The 15,011-nt window shown below is 34.6% G+C and overlaps 1 protein-coding gene across 4 annotated transcripts; it reads left to right on the forward strand.

Annotated features, from left to right (window-relative positions):
• The first annotated feature begins 9,220 nt into the window (after positions 1-9,220).
• LOC109174556 (exonuclease DPD1, chloroplastic/mitochondrial) lies at positions 9,221-14,581 on the forward strand. Of its 4 annotated transcripts, none has more exons than XM_019323773.1 (5): positions 9,221-9,422; positions 10,425-11,044; positions 13,785-13,993; positions 14,077-14,380; positions 14,411-14,581. In XM_019323773.1, the coding sequence occupies exons 2-4, from the start codon at positions 10,479-10,481 to the stop codon at positions 14,340-14,342; spliced, it is 1,041 nt and encodes a 346-aa protein (XP_019179318.1). In that variant the 5' UTR covers positions 9,221-9,422; positions 10,425-10,478; the 3' UTR covers positions 14,343-14,380; positions 14,411-14,581. The 4 variants fall into 4 exon arrangements, with proteins under 4 accessions (XP_019179318.1, XP_019179319.1, XP_019179317.1 ...); XM_019323774.1 differs by having other exon boundaries at positions 14,077-14,308; positions 14,340-14,581; XM_019323775.1 differs by having other exon boundaries at positions 9,222-9,422; positions 10,425-10,435; positions 10,892-11,044; positions 14,077-14,581.
• The last annotated feature ends 430 nt before the right edge of the window (positions 14,582-15,011 follow it).

The raw sequence follows: 15,011 nt of genomic DNA on the forward strand, positions 1-15,011 counted from the left end.
CGAGACAAATGAAATATATTTATACTAATCACCTCCCAACCGCCCTGCAAAAAAGGGGCGGGGTGTTACAACCATAACGGACCGAGCCCCGCGCCACACGCCCACACCGGCCGGAGTCCAAGCGCTAGGCTTGGCCCAGGTGGCAAATTATTGCCTGGACCATGGTCCAGCCAAGTTGGGTGGACCATGGTCCAAAACGACGCCGTCTCTCCACTTAAGGAGAGATGGCGCCGTTAGATGCGCGACTTTAAAAAAAAAAAAATTCGGAACGTCTTCTTCGCGCATCTTCGACATCGTCTTCGACATCTTCTTCACCATCTTCTTCGCGCATCTCCATCGTTTCCGACGCCACCTCCATCGCGAATTTCTTCTCTCCATTTTCTCTATGCGAATAGTTTCTTCGCGATTTGTCTTCGTGAATTGCTGTTCTCCGTGATTTCATTCTCTCTGCGATCAATTGCTCATCTCTTCGCAATTTGGCATGGTCCACACAGCTTCTCGCTTCTCTATCAACATAATGGATGCTATGAATTCAAATTCGAGAATGAATTATAGAGCTTTACATGCGATTTAGGTGATGTGAATGCATTGGTTGTTGTTGAATTGATTTTTGCAATTGATGTTGATCATAGACATGCAATTCTATGTTTTTCGTGTTACGATAAAGTATTTGCATGTTCTACTGTGAATATTGGAATTCTGATTAAGGTGCATTATTTATATGTTGGAAAAATAGCATTAAAATGGCATAAAATGACATGTTAAGTGGCTATTTTGTGGTACAATTATCAGTGGGGTCCACTTCCGATTTGGATCGGGTCAAAGTGGATTCGGGTTCTTCGTAGTGAGACGAAGAGATTGATATATTGTACGCTCAAAACGGATAATGGGTGAATGAGATATTGATTCTCAAAGTAGACCCATTGAGTTGGAAAAATGTAAGGGAAAAGTGAGCTTTGTCCCACATTGATTTGGAAAGAGGATTTCACCCCCCTTTTATACAAGAGCTCTTTTGGAGCTTGTAGAATTGTATAGCATAGAGGCTCTCTCGCGCGGGGGGGGGGGGGGGGTGTGCAAATCAAATTTCAACTAGAACCGAGATCGAATAGGCTTGATTCAATCCCGAGACGAATGTCGTTGGTTCTGGACTGACATAGTAATATTCTTTAGAAACGTCAAACAGTAATATTCTTTAGAAACGTCAAACCCAAGAAATCTTCTGTATTGCAGAGGTTTTGTTTTTCATACTTAAAATACAAATCTTGCTTGTGTCACTCTTATGGGAATTAAAGGTCTTTTGTTCCACCTTCTGAATTGTAATGATTCAATATCAATGATGAAAACCTTTGATCATACATTGCTTTTCTTGGCCTTAGTTTCATAAGCATTGGAAACGAGAATAATTTCATTAATTTCTTTATAGGTTCCACTCTTATTAGGCTATTAAACCATGTGCTATATTAATATTTGTCACTAAGAAATCAATAAAATTCTTAGTTTGCATGATCTGCATTTTATCTTGAGGTGAGATGTAACGAGTGAATTTTTGAGTAATGACTCTCCATAACCTGATTACCAACAAGTTTCCAGTTCTTTTAACTCTCTATAAAAACAATATGCATGTTCATTTTAATTTACTTTTTTTCCCTCACCTGCAAATTCAATACAATATGCATTTGAGCTTTTTCTATGTAGAAGCTAAGATGAATACTAATTAATTTTCCAACTAACTCAATCTTTCTGCTAAGCTATGATATGATATAGTATGTAGATCATTCATTACGTTTCAAGCTAATATTGTATTTCTGATTGAGGTACATTATTTATGTGCATTAGGTACATTATTTTAATACATAAGATACATTATTTTAATGCATCATTTATGTGTACATTCTGCTGTACATATTGTGTTTCTGACTGAGGTACATTATTTATATGCATTAGGAACATTATTTTAATCCATATGGTACATTATTTTAATGCATCATTTATGTATACTTTCTATTGTGTATTCGGATCATTCTTTTAGTGGATATCTTATTTCTTTGTAGAGCATGACTGGATTTATTAGGTGCACCACACACCCCCTCTACTTAGAAATCTGATATTCACTAAAAATAATATTGAAGCTGGTAGAAGAAAGATTGAAGGTGAGGTTGGTCCTATTTACTTTGATGACTTTGAAAGATCCTTGGAAAGTGGTGGTATACAAAGTCCTTTACGAAATGGTGCGAAAGGCGATCGTAATCCAGGGCTAATTAGTACAGTACAAAAAAGGTATAACCAAGCAAGAAGCCGGAAGAATCATGTAAAGACGGTTGAATTTAACACGAAGGCTATAGTCCAATTTTTGTGCAGTAAATTGTTTATGATATTGTTTGTAGTGGGTATCTAATTCATCCTAGTGGCAATATTAGTTCATAATTGGTTTGTTTTAGGTCTAAGTCTCAAAACAAGTCAAATGATAATTAGAAGAAGTTGCACTAATTTTGTTTACTTATATATGCACTTGACATATTATGAACTTGTTTTTTGCTTTGTGAGTTATTACAAAAAGTATTTGCACTTGACCGATTATGAACATATTTTTTTGTTTTATGCATTAATAAAATGTTCCTTTGTTAAGGTCACATGTATTCATGAGCTGACCATCACTTGATTTGGTAATGTACTCGGTGGGTTAGAATAATGTACCTTATGCTCTAAAATAATGTATCCTATGAGTTAACAAAATGTATCCTTGTTACGGTCACATGTGTTTATGAACTTACCATCACTTGATTTGGTAGTGTACTCTATGGGTTAAAATAATGTACCTTATGCTCTAAAACAATGTACCCTATGAGTTAATAAAATGGATGCTTCCTAAGGTCACATGTGTTCATAAACCGACTATCACTTGATTTTGGTAATGTACTCTATGGGTTAGAATAATGTACTTTATACTTTAAAATAATGTACCCTATGAGTTATCAAAATGTATCTTAGTTAAGGTCACATGTTCATGAATTGACCATCATCCCCATCCCCGAAACACCAACCTCGTCCCCGTCCCCGCGGTGAATAAGGGGAGGGGTTTTCCCTTCTTTGACCCCATTTCCAAAAATTTTCTCCATCCTCGTCCTCATTGGGGATACGGCATCCCATACAATTACTTGATTTGGTAATGTACTATGTGTGTTAGAATAATGTACCTTATGCTCTAAAATAATGTACCCTATGAGTTAATAAATGTATTCTTGTTAATTTCACATGTATTCATTCTTCCAATAAAGGCTGAACCCCAACCCTAAGAGCCCCCCACACCACAGCCCGACGGAGCATTTGGAAGGAGCCCCCCTCACTTTGAGAGGTTGCTCCTACACTGCCGCTGGTGAGACTTGATCCCTGGTCATTCTTCCAAAGTTTCACCTCTATGACCAGTTGAGCTAGCCATGCGGGCTATTTCACATGTATTCATGAACGGCCCGACACTTGATTTGGTAATATAATTTGTGGGTTATAATAATGTACCTTATGCTATAACAATGTACAGTAGGGATAATATTTATGAAACAATGTAATTTGAATATTATAACATAAACTTTTTATAACAAAATAAAATATTTACAAAATAGGTTAAGACATATCAATATCAATTGTTCTTCCTAATAGTCAATTACCACTATCAAATTGACACAAAAAACTGTCAATTACCACCATCAAGTTTTCCTTCCAATCATTCAATCCTGTATTTGTTTACTTATGATGCAGATAGATAATGTACTATATACACCTAATCTTTATACACACAAATAATGTACTTTATGAACAAAAATTATGTACCCTATGAACAAAAATTATGTACTTTGTGCACACGTAGAACCACTGTTGCAAATTTTGGAGTATTTGAGTTGTTAGGAATTGTTAGATCATCCCTATAACCTTCTTATTGTCCAATCACAACCTCTTCATCTTTAATTGAAACCACCGACTGAAGAACCTAAATTCCAAATTAAATGAATCAAATGAAATTGAAAATCTTGTTAATCATAAGCCAAACATCGGCAACAAAGAAAACACAATCAGATACTTATGTATATATGACACAAAAAATATACATACATATATACATAAGGTCATTCTTCAACATGCTTCTATGGAATAACATACATATTACAATACTAAATGCATATCCAGAGCAAACCTTCACTTTCTCGTCCCGGATGTGCGAAGGCTTTAGAGAAACGAGTAATAATCCCTAAATTTTTGCTTGAATAATTTACTAATAACCTGCTCTAAAACAACATATAAACAATGAACAATATTTTTAAATTTCTGCACAACAAAATGTATAGATAAATCATGCATAAACATAATGTACCCTGTGGATTAAAATAATGTACCTAATGCACATAAATAATGTACCTTAATCAGAAACACAACTTTTAAATCAGAATGCACACAGAAATGATACATTAAAATAATGTAGCGTATGTATTACAATAATGTACCTACCGAACATAAAGAATGTACCACAATCAGAAACACAATATTCACATCTGAAAGTACACATAAATCATGCATTAAAATAATGTACCCTATGGATTAAAATAATGTACCTAGGGATGTCAATCGGGCCAGCCCACTCGGTTTCGGGCTAGCCCTGTCGGGTTGTCGGGCTAATCGGTTTATTAATATTTTATTCTCGGGTTCGGTTTGGCCCTATCCCTAAACTTTGAGTTGTCGGGCTAATCGGGCGGGTTGAACCATCTGAACTAAAATTAGAAACTGAAAGTGAGTACCCATATTTAGAGTAGGGATGACAACGGGGCGGAGCGGGACGGAATGGGGCGGGGCGGGAAGTATACTCCCCATCTCCGTCCTCAACGAAAAATTAAAAATAGTCCCTATCTACGTTCCCGCGGAGAATTTAGCGGGGACGAAAAATTCCGTCCTCATCAATTTTTAGTCAAAATATTAGATTAAAGTTGATTTAAATTTTATAAAACTAAAAATTTAAGTTTTAATTTAAATTTATATATATATATATATATATATATATATATATATATATATATATATATATATATATATATATATATATTTATTTATTTATTTATTTATTTATTTATTTATTTATTTTAAAGTATAATAATTATTCCATATATGTTAGGTTTCACATCGCTTCTATAATAAAGAATAGTTTTCAATAGTTCGGGTTGTCGGGCTAGTCCTTTTAATTTCGGGCTAGCCCTATCGGGTATCGGGCTAATCGGTTTCGGGCTCGTCGGGTTAATGTGTTTTATCGGGCTAGCCCGTTCGGACCATAGCCCTGTCGGTTTCGGTTTTTTTCGGGTTGGCCCATCGGGTTCGGGCTAAATTGACATCCCTAAATGTACCTAATGCATATAGATAATGTACCTACTGAACAGAAATAATGTACCATTATCCTACCAATTAAACAAACCATAGACACAATAGATCAAAGTATTGCAAAAGACAAACCTGAAATTGATTCAACATCAATGGGAGAACTCAATTCAACATCAATTAAAAGCATTAACATCTCCTACAATATATAAAAAACACAATATATATCAAAATAGCGTTTAGTTCAAAATATACTTTATCAGTGTTGTTTGAATTACTAATCGCAATGTATGTTTAGAATGAGATGTTTACCTTCAAGAAGCTCCTGTATTGTGCAGCAATGAAGTCTGACCATCGTCTTCCTCTGTGTTTGCAGTAGCGGAGATAGATGTTCGGAGAGGAGAAGATAGCGTCCGAGAGGTGAGAGAAGTAGATTTTATATTAAAAAAAAAAAAAAAAAAGATGCGCGACGTTTGTCGCGCATCTAACGGCGCCGTCTCTCCTTAAGTGGAGAGACGGCGCGTTTTGGGCCATGGTCCACCCAACTTGGCTGGACCATGGTCCAGGCAATAACAATTGGGCCCAGGTAGCGAGCGCAGGGCTCAGCCACGTCCAGGTCAGTTGGACTCGGTTCCGTGGCCCTACAGCTGGTTAGGTCCGGTTTCTCTCGAGTTTATCCGCACTGTGCCCATTTATAATATATCAATCATTCATATCAATTATGCTAGACAAATATATACCCAAAACAAATGTATATCAAAGAAGAGTATATATTCAAATAATGAAATATAAATCTTCATCATGCAATTGAAATATACTAGGCCGAGATTATGATACGCTCTAATACCATTAAATTTATAAGAAAAAGAGTAAATTTCAATTTTGATCCTGTGACTATTGGAGTTTTGTTAATTGCAGTCCATGACTATCAAAACGGTTAATTTAGTACCTTGACTATTTAATTTTTATCAATTTTGATCACTCTAGTTAAATTGTCGGTCAAATCTCGCTAAAAAAACTTAATTAACCAATTAATGTTTAATGCGAGGGAAAAATTCGTCTTTTTAAGTGTGGTCCAAATAGTCAAGTTGGTTAGTAACAGTATAATTAGACTTTACATTAAATACTTCTCAATAAATAATTATATTTATATTAAAGGAAAACGTTACAAATAGTTTAATTTATCATTCTTAAAGAAATTAATGATTTTCATAGTTTCATAGTCTGTTTAGTGTGCTGTAATTCTGATATAAAATGGCATCCTTCTATATAATTACTATTCTTTAACAGTTCAGTTCATTATCTTGAATTTATTAGTTCATTAAAAATGACATTTTACAAAGAAAAATATAAGGAAAATTTGACAATATGTTGAGGACAAATTTTATATATAGTATATAATAATTAAATAATCTTGGATTGCGCTGTGGGCATTTCTATTTTATTCTTTTTGAATTTTTATCTGATAGTGTTTTCATGTACTCCGCACAGAATAAATGTATAATGCCTTGGTGCCCGCACGAGTTTAGCTCAGTGGTTTAGTACACAACATTTGGGAGAAGTATAATGTGTTGGAGCCTAGATGGAGGGCTTAAACACTAGCTTGAAGTGAATATTGTTATACCATGGATATGGATTATCGCAAGGTTATCATTGAAACAGATAGCGTGAAGGCTATCAGTCTCATCAACGGAGAGAAAGAGTACGAAGGTCAAGGGAGAAACTTAGTGATGCTTTGTAGAGAATCAAAGCGATGGGTTTGGAATGTTCGTTTCAAACATGCACCGAGGGAATAAAACAAAGTTGCTGACCTGATTGCAAACCAGGCTTTTGATGATGAAGTTGTTGATCGCATCTTCGGGCAAGCTACGGACAACATGCAGAGGACTCTAAGAGCTAATGAGCTTGGCCTCTTTGGTTGCGATGTTGACGTGAGGGTCAGATACTGACCTTGGGTACCCTCCTTTTTGTTAAAAAAAAATAATAATAAAATAAAAAAAAATAGGGCTATACAACTACAACTACCATCCACCTTATAAAAATAATTTTTTAAAATTTATTACATAGTGGGTATCTCTGAGCAAACAGATTGTGTGTAATGACTATATCAATTTTAAAATGCAAGCTCAAGACTCAAGTGATATTCTTCATAGGTAGAAGATTAGAAGAACAGTGTTGGGCTTTCAAAATTAGTTCAGAGAATTGAAGGATATGAATTTTTTTGTGCTAAATTAAAGAGATTTTTTTATTGCTTGGATGATTAGATTTTTCAAAAGATTTTTGAATTGTTCAATGTGAGGGAAGGCTCTATGCCTCTATTTAGATGTGAGATTTTTTTATTGCTTGGATGATTAGATTTTTCAAAAGATTTTTGAATTGTTCAATGTGAGGGAAGGCTCTATGCCTCTATTTAGATGTGAATGAGAATACCCGCACGGGCTTAGCTCAATGGTTTAATGAGTAGTATTTGGAGTAAGAGGTCAATGTTTGAATTTTGGTGATGGAAGTGTGAGAATTATGTTCAAAGTGGACAGATTCTTTGTGTGCACCAGCATTTAGTCCTGTCGCATTTAGAGATCATTGAATGAAGAAAGTGTGAGTCTAACATTAATTTTTTTTTTTAAATGGAAAGTACTTGAATGACGGGTTCTATAATATTTTTGAGTAGACCCATTGATATTGTCATCTTTTTGTCAAACTTCTGGTTGGAGTCACTAACTTGTCTAGCAAGGTCAATTGGATTCTTGAACTTGTTAGTCGAGCCTATGACATCAAACAGTATTGATGAAGAACAACGATACTACTCAACGAGTTTAATTGGAGCTTGTTGAATAGCAATGTTGATCTTTATCAATTCTGCTAGTACAAGTGAGTCTTTCTTGAAAAAATGAACTATTTTTTTTTACATTTAAAGTAATTATTTTGTGGTATAATTTTTAGTAAGGTCCATTTTTGACTGGGTCGGGTTAAAGTTGATTTGAATTTTCGTTAGTGAGATGTTTAATTTGATATATTACACACTTCATACTCACCAAAAAAAAAAAAAAAATTATACACACTCATAAAATAGATAATAGGTGAATGAGAAATTGATTTTCAAAGTGTATCCATTACAGGGCGTTTGGTTTATGGGATTTTAAATTCCCTTCCCACTTAATTCCCACATAATTTCAAAGGCCACAAAATTCCCTTGTTTGGTTGAAAGGAATTGCAATTCCATGGAATTGCATCCCATGTCTCCCCTGGTATTTTAATTCTTGGGATTTTAGGAAGAAAAAAAGATAGTGATGAGTCAAAATTACCCATCCCTTTTTAACTTAAAATTAATGCTTGACAACAATAATGGACATTTTGGACTTTATACTACTTATTTCCTTTCAATTCCCATATACCAAACATTGGAATTGAAATTCTCAGTAATTCTATTCCTGTCAACAAAACATTGGAATTTAAATTCCCACTTTATTCTAGTAATTCATCTCCCATGAAATTGCAAATCCTTTTCCACGTAATTCCCTCTCTCCAACCAAACGCCTTGTTAGAGTTGGGAGAATGGAGTTCAGAATGCTTTGAAAGATTTTTTTGTCCCATATTGAAAAATGGAAGTGAATTTACACTAGTATATATACAATGATTGTCGAAGCCTACCGGAGCCTCGTCAAAACTTTAATGACTTGTTATTGCAGGTCATTAATCGATTTTGAGACTTTACACAAAAATAACATTTTTATGAGCTTAATTGTAATTTTTAAAATTTAAAAAATTTAATTAACTTGTTGTATAAAGTTTAGGGGTCTATTTGATAATTTTTTCAATAATTAATAGCAAATTAATATTTTTTTTCTTTTGGTGATTCCAAAGATAGATTTTCTATTGGAAGTACCAGAGCCAGAAGAATTGGATCGGACTGGTATCCGCACTTTATGCCATTTTTGGGGTGAGAGAGACCCCTAAATGCTCTCCTGCTCGTCACTGTATTTCATGTTCGCATTCTTTTCTGTATACACTCAACATACAATCAAAGAAAAGTGTGAATGAGTGATTGCTTTCTATTTTGGAATCAGTACCAGGCATGCTTCTTTCTCTCTTATACTGTTTCTCTCTGTATATAATACGGAGTAATATTCTTTTTCACTTTCATTCATTTATTTGTTTGTTTCTGTTAAATTCGCATTTCGAAATAGGTAGCTTTAAGTTTGGCTTAGGTGAGAAAGACAGGCAAATTATTTAATTTTCAGAATTTTTGTTTGTTTTCTAGGCATGCTATTTATCTGTTGAAATGTTCTGAATTTTTTTTAACATTTGAATCTAATAGAGCTCAGATCTATATGCTTATATTCTTTATTTTATTTTTAGGGTTTAATTTGAATTGAACAGTCATTATGACAGGCTGTAGTCGCCTTTCAATTTATATTTCCGTGAATCTGTATCTGATATAGATTCTCTCCACATTGGAGTTGCTAAAAGATAAACGTGAATTTTGCCTTCCTCTGTCCCATGTTTAGTGTGGTGCAGATTTTTGATGTGGGAAATTTTAGAGAAGGGTTGTGATGGGGTGGGGTAGGGGAGAGGAAGTACTTTCCCTTTGTAACATATCATGATCAGATCAGTAAAGAGGATGCTCCTGCTCATGAATGAAATCCTTTGCTGTGAATTGTGAAATAGTAACAAGGTTAGAAATTTCTGGGTTTATAAATCCTAAACAACTATGTATTTTAATTTTTTTTTTTGGGTTAATATCATGGGAGACTAGTTTTATACAAGGTTCTCTACTTTGCTTAGGTAAATAGACATTAATTAACATATGTCAGCAGAGATACATTAAATTTATGTCTAACATGACTTGATGTATTGAGGACCTTTTCACTTTTTGAGCTTGTTCTTGGTAAGATTTGCAATAACCATCAATGATATTGCCATTGTTCTATGAATTGCAAAACTAGTTTTAAATTATACTATGACTAACATTTCATAATTAATTATATGTGAAGTTATGGGGTTGTATCTGAATACTGTTTATTTACATGCAAAAGATTTACACAGTGACCTTCTTCTCATTTATGTCTCTGCAGGTTGATTCCAGTTGCTTCACCATACTTTGTTGAATTCAAATTAGTGTAGTTAGAATGTTCTTCCCACTTATAATGTCTCCTCAATGTAGAGTTTATACCTTAGCCTGTTCTTGGTGGCAAGGTTTCCATCATTTCAGTAAGAGTGACAGGGTTAGTTTTAGATTCAAGGTTCTTGCTTCTCATAAATATGGAGCAGACAGTAGATATAATAGGGCTGAGAATAGAAGATACACCCTAACTACCCAATACAAAGGAAAAGCGAAGGATAGTTTATGCACCAAAACAACTTTTAGACATGAGATATCAGATGAAATTAATGTATCTAAGGTAGATGCATATAAATCAGAAATAACTGAACTTGAAACAATTGAATACCATGATATTCGGCAAAAGATTGTTGAAAACAAAGAATTAGCTAAACTTGTAACTTTGATTGTTTTTGATATTGAGACCACTGGGTTTAGCAGAGAAAATGAACGGATTATTGAGATTGCATTAAGGGACCTTGGTGGAGGTGAAAATAGTACTTTTCAGACTCTTGTCAATCCTGGACGTGATGTGCTTAATGAACATATCCATGGGATTTCAACACAAATGGTAAGAAGAGCTGCTGTCCCCAGGTATATTTTGGTAGATTCCTTTACTCTAGAGTATAAGTCTACTGCCTGTGTCTATGAGTGGGTTGTGTGTGGTGATTACATAATTTCTTTTAGGATCAATGTGTCAACCTATTACACAGAACAATTCTAGAGGAAATCTGTGGTTTTCTAATATTGTGAGTGACAGTAGAACCATACTACAACATTGTTTAAAATTAATATGAAGTTTGAGAGGGTAATCTCTTAAAAATGTTTTTCTTGGTTGCACCAGCTGTTTACTTGTAAACTGTGTTGGGATTATTCCCTAGAAGATGAGATTTCCTTTGGCTTGTATGTGGTTTGGATCTGTGTGCAAGATGATTGTCTTATCCACTTCCTTTACTTCTTGAACAGAGATGAATTCGAATAGTAGTGTAGTAATGCGTAACAAGAAGAGTATATGAAACTTTTATATGAACTTTGGATCCTAGAACATCAGAAAACATAATATTTTGACACCGTGTAGATCCAGATGGATAAAATATTAACTTAGCAGTAGTTGTAACCTCATTTATAGCATAACATTGTTACAGATCTATGAAGAGGTAGTTGGGTAAGATTATAATGCTATAGAAATTTCATAGGTGATTAGCTGATTTAACATGGGCTAAGGACTGCACTCTGTGTGTATGTCAATATAATGATATGTGCTTCACCTATCATGAGGAATTTGATTAATGCATTGTGAACATGAAATTTAAATCACTTTGAGCACTGAATATGTGTGGCTTATTCTTTGTTTTGCTCTTGAATATAGTTGTTTGATTACAGACTTACAGTAAAGTTTCAAAACTCAAGTTTAGACTGTTTGGTGTTAATTTATCAATCAACTTCAAATGCAGTATATCTTTCTTGGGTTTGTCATCACTCATCAGTAATTCTGAATTGATCACCTTGAACTTTGTAGTCTTTTGAGTGCTTTTTCCTTTGACTTTGTAGTCTTTGAGTGTTTCTTTTATTCATTCATAGTATCCATTATGTCTTTCACTCTTTCACTTGAGAGTCCATTCTATATTATGAATGCAATAAAAACAAAAAATGGAGAAGCTACATATTGGTATTTGTTTTTGCTGGTTTCTTTCATTGACCATTTGGCCCTTTAGAATGTTTTCACTAGTGTTGGCGTGTTGCTTTCATTATACTAGTTATTCATTTCTCGCATTGAGGTTGGATTGGGTTTGAGATAATTCCTATTAGCACCTTTTTCACTTGATGTAAAAAAAAATAAAAAAAATAAAAAAAAAAAATCCGGAGAAGAGGAAAATTTTTTGTTGGAGCACGATTTGAAGATTTACGTATATGAACACAAAATAATGCCTCTTCAATCAAGTTTGGGCTTGGCATGAGATGTGTTTATGAATAGATGTGGACACGAGTTTAATAGTGTAAAGCAACCTGAGGGTTGTTGTAAAAGCTTAAGGCTTGACTTGAGATGTGTTTATGAATAGATGTGGACGCATGACTTTAATAGTGTTAACTGTTTTTTGGGTTAGACCACGAGATGTCCTGAGCAAGGCCTAATTGTAGGAGGCACCTTTAAGCCCGTACCATACTCTGATACTCAGACTAATTCCCGTTCGCACCGGACTGGCCCAATTAAGGGGCAAAGTGCTGGCCATAGTGGTTTTTCCATACAAGAGGGGGTTTGAACTCCCGACCTCTCTTAAGGAACAAGAGTGCACGGCCACTCACGCCAACCAAGCTAGTTAATAGTGTTAACTGAATAACTGTTAAGCAACCTTAGGGTTGTTGTAAAAGTTTAAAACTTTGTATTATGAACCATGTTAGTAGGATGTAATGTAAGTGTATAATATTAAGTGAAAGTTCAATTGCAAGACATTTTCATTTATGCATGAGTCTTTGGAATTTGTCTTGTGGCAATATTAAGTACATTTACTATATAAATAGCCACGGGAGGATCCACAGTGGGGGCAGCTGCCCCCACTCCCCCCACCCCATTCCCTTTATATATATTGTATGTATAGGCCCCTTGTATACATGGTTAACTTATAAATACTAAATTTACATAAATTTAACCGAAGGATGAGCTAGCTTAGATGGTAAGACATATAGTTTTTCTCTAAACGTTAGGGGTTCGAATCTTACGTCACTAGGGTTCCGATGAACATTCTGACCAACTCTGGCGATATTTCCGGCAATAAGGTGACCGGCGACCATAGAACGGTTGCCGGTGAATCAACGGAGGAGAAGGCAACAATATCCTTCTCCGGTGAGAAGACGACCCAGATGGTCACCTTCTCAGAGTCTAATACGTACTTGGAAGTAATTGACTATTATATTTCCCATTGTTTTCTCACACAAAATATTTTCCCTAACATATAGGATAGTGTAGATGATGGTGATATTGATGTTGAAGTTTGAAGACTGAAATTTTATTCTGTTGTGTTATACTGTTATTTATTAAATTTTGATGACTTGTGTAACTTTGTCACTTCTGGGACTGTTTGTAGGCTATTTGATTATTGTCTTTTATTGTGCCGTTTGCAACTTGATATGCATTATAATAAATTAACAACAATATGGTGATTTAAATAATAATAATTAACTGTGTTAACTGTTAAGAAAGGAGTGATGTACATGTACCTGGCCCTATTTTTGGAAATTGTCCTTGTGTCTATCTGATATGTGCGCTTTGTAGCTCTCTATCACCATCCTCTCCTATTCTCTAGTGGGCTGTAAAGAATTGGGTCTGTTTTTGTAGGATGGAGGACCTAATTCCCATCTTGTTGCAATATGTAAGAAGCCGGCAGAAACCCGGTGGATATGTAGTGTGGATCGCTCACAATGCTCGCACTTTTGATGTTCCTTTTCTAATCAGTGAACTTAGACGATGTTCTTACTCAATTCCTTCAAACTGGCTGTTTATCGACACTCTCCCTCTGGCTCGTGAAGCGATGAAGAAATATGGAGGTATTTTTTCGTAATCTTTTTCCTTGTGTGCTGGATGTCCAAGTTATATATATAGATATATGAGCTGGTGGTTTGGTTTTTAGGAGGATCAAAGGGGGGCCCCACACCAAAAGTAAAATTGCAAGTCTTGAGGGAACACTACAAGATCCCATTAGATGGGAGTGCACATAGAGCGATGTCAGACGTGAACTTGTTGACAATGGTTTTCCAAATCCTGAGTTTTGAGCTGAAACTGACGTTATCTGAGCTCGTTGGAGAGCATTCAGTTTGGTTCTCAGAAGTAGGCAATTCAAAAAACAAGAAGAACAATTCATCCAAGCACTCACCTGCTGTAAATTGTGAATTGTAAATTGTAAATTGTAAATTGTATTTTGTAATGCAATCATGGGAAAAAAGCATTGTTGTTGTAGTGTTACACTCAAATGTTGTAATTACACAATTCAAGGATTGAATCCTTCAACTACAGATCACTAGATGATTTCGCCCTCTACAGATCACTACAACAAGTTTGTAGGTGAATTTTAGAGTAGACTATGGTCCATGTAGCAGTCTGGACCATAAATTAAAACGACGTTTAATTTTATTTTTTTCTATTTTTAGAAAAGAATCTTGACTGCTTTTTGATTCCGTTATCATTGTTTTTTTTTTTTTTTTTTTTGCTTGGTCTCTCTCATCTTTGTTGTGAGTTTATTCTTAGAGTTCTCCGATTATGAATCAATCGACGGAGTTTTACGATTGATGCAAATTCACTAATTGTTACTGATGAAACGAACCCCTAAATTCTAGATTTTTATTTGTTTATTTTATTGTCTCTAGGTCTTTAGATGTTTTAGATCGGTGATTGTATTATTCCATTTGTTTTTTTTTTTTAGCTTGGAGTGAATTAAATACATTTGTAATGGATTACTATTTAGTAGTAAATGAAAAAGTCTGTTTTATTGTTATATATATAATGTTTATTTTGTGTTTAAGAAATTTATGCAGTATAGAAATGCACTTGAATAAGAAGGGTAATTGC

Source organism: Ipomoea nil, unplaced genomic scaffold (genome assembly GCF_001879475.1).
Source record: "Ipomoea nil cultivar Tokyo-kokei standard unplaced genomic scaffold, Asagao_1.1 scaffold0642, whole genome shotgun sequence".
Classification (NCBI taxonomy): Eukaryota; Viridiplantae; Streptophyta; class Magnoliopsida; order Solanales; family Convolvulaceae; genus Ipomoea; species Ipomoea nil.

What these genes read in the sequence shown, in the direction of transcription:
- LOC109174556 (XM_019323772.1), top strand. Translation starts at nt 10,479, where the DNA reads ATGTTCTTCCCACTTATAATGTCTCCTCAATGTAGAGTTTATACCTTA. An exon ending in AGAAGAGCTGCTGTCCCCAG is followed by an intron (nt 11,045 to 13,784) that starts GTATATTTTGGT and finishes CTGTTTTTGTAG; the next exon opens with GATGGAGGACCTAATTCCCA. An exon ending in AGCGATGAAGAAATATGGAG is followed by an intron (nt 13,994 to 14,076) that starts GTATTTTTTCGT and finishes TTTGGTTTTTAG; the next exon opens with GAGGATCAAAGGGGGGCCCC.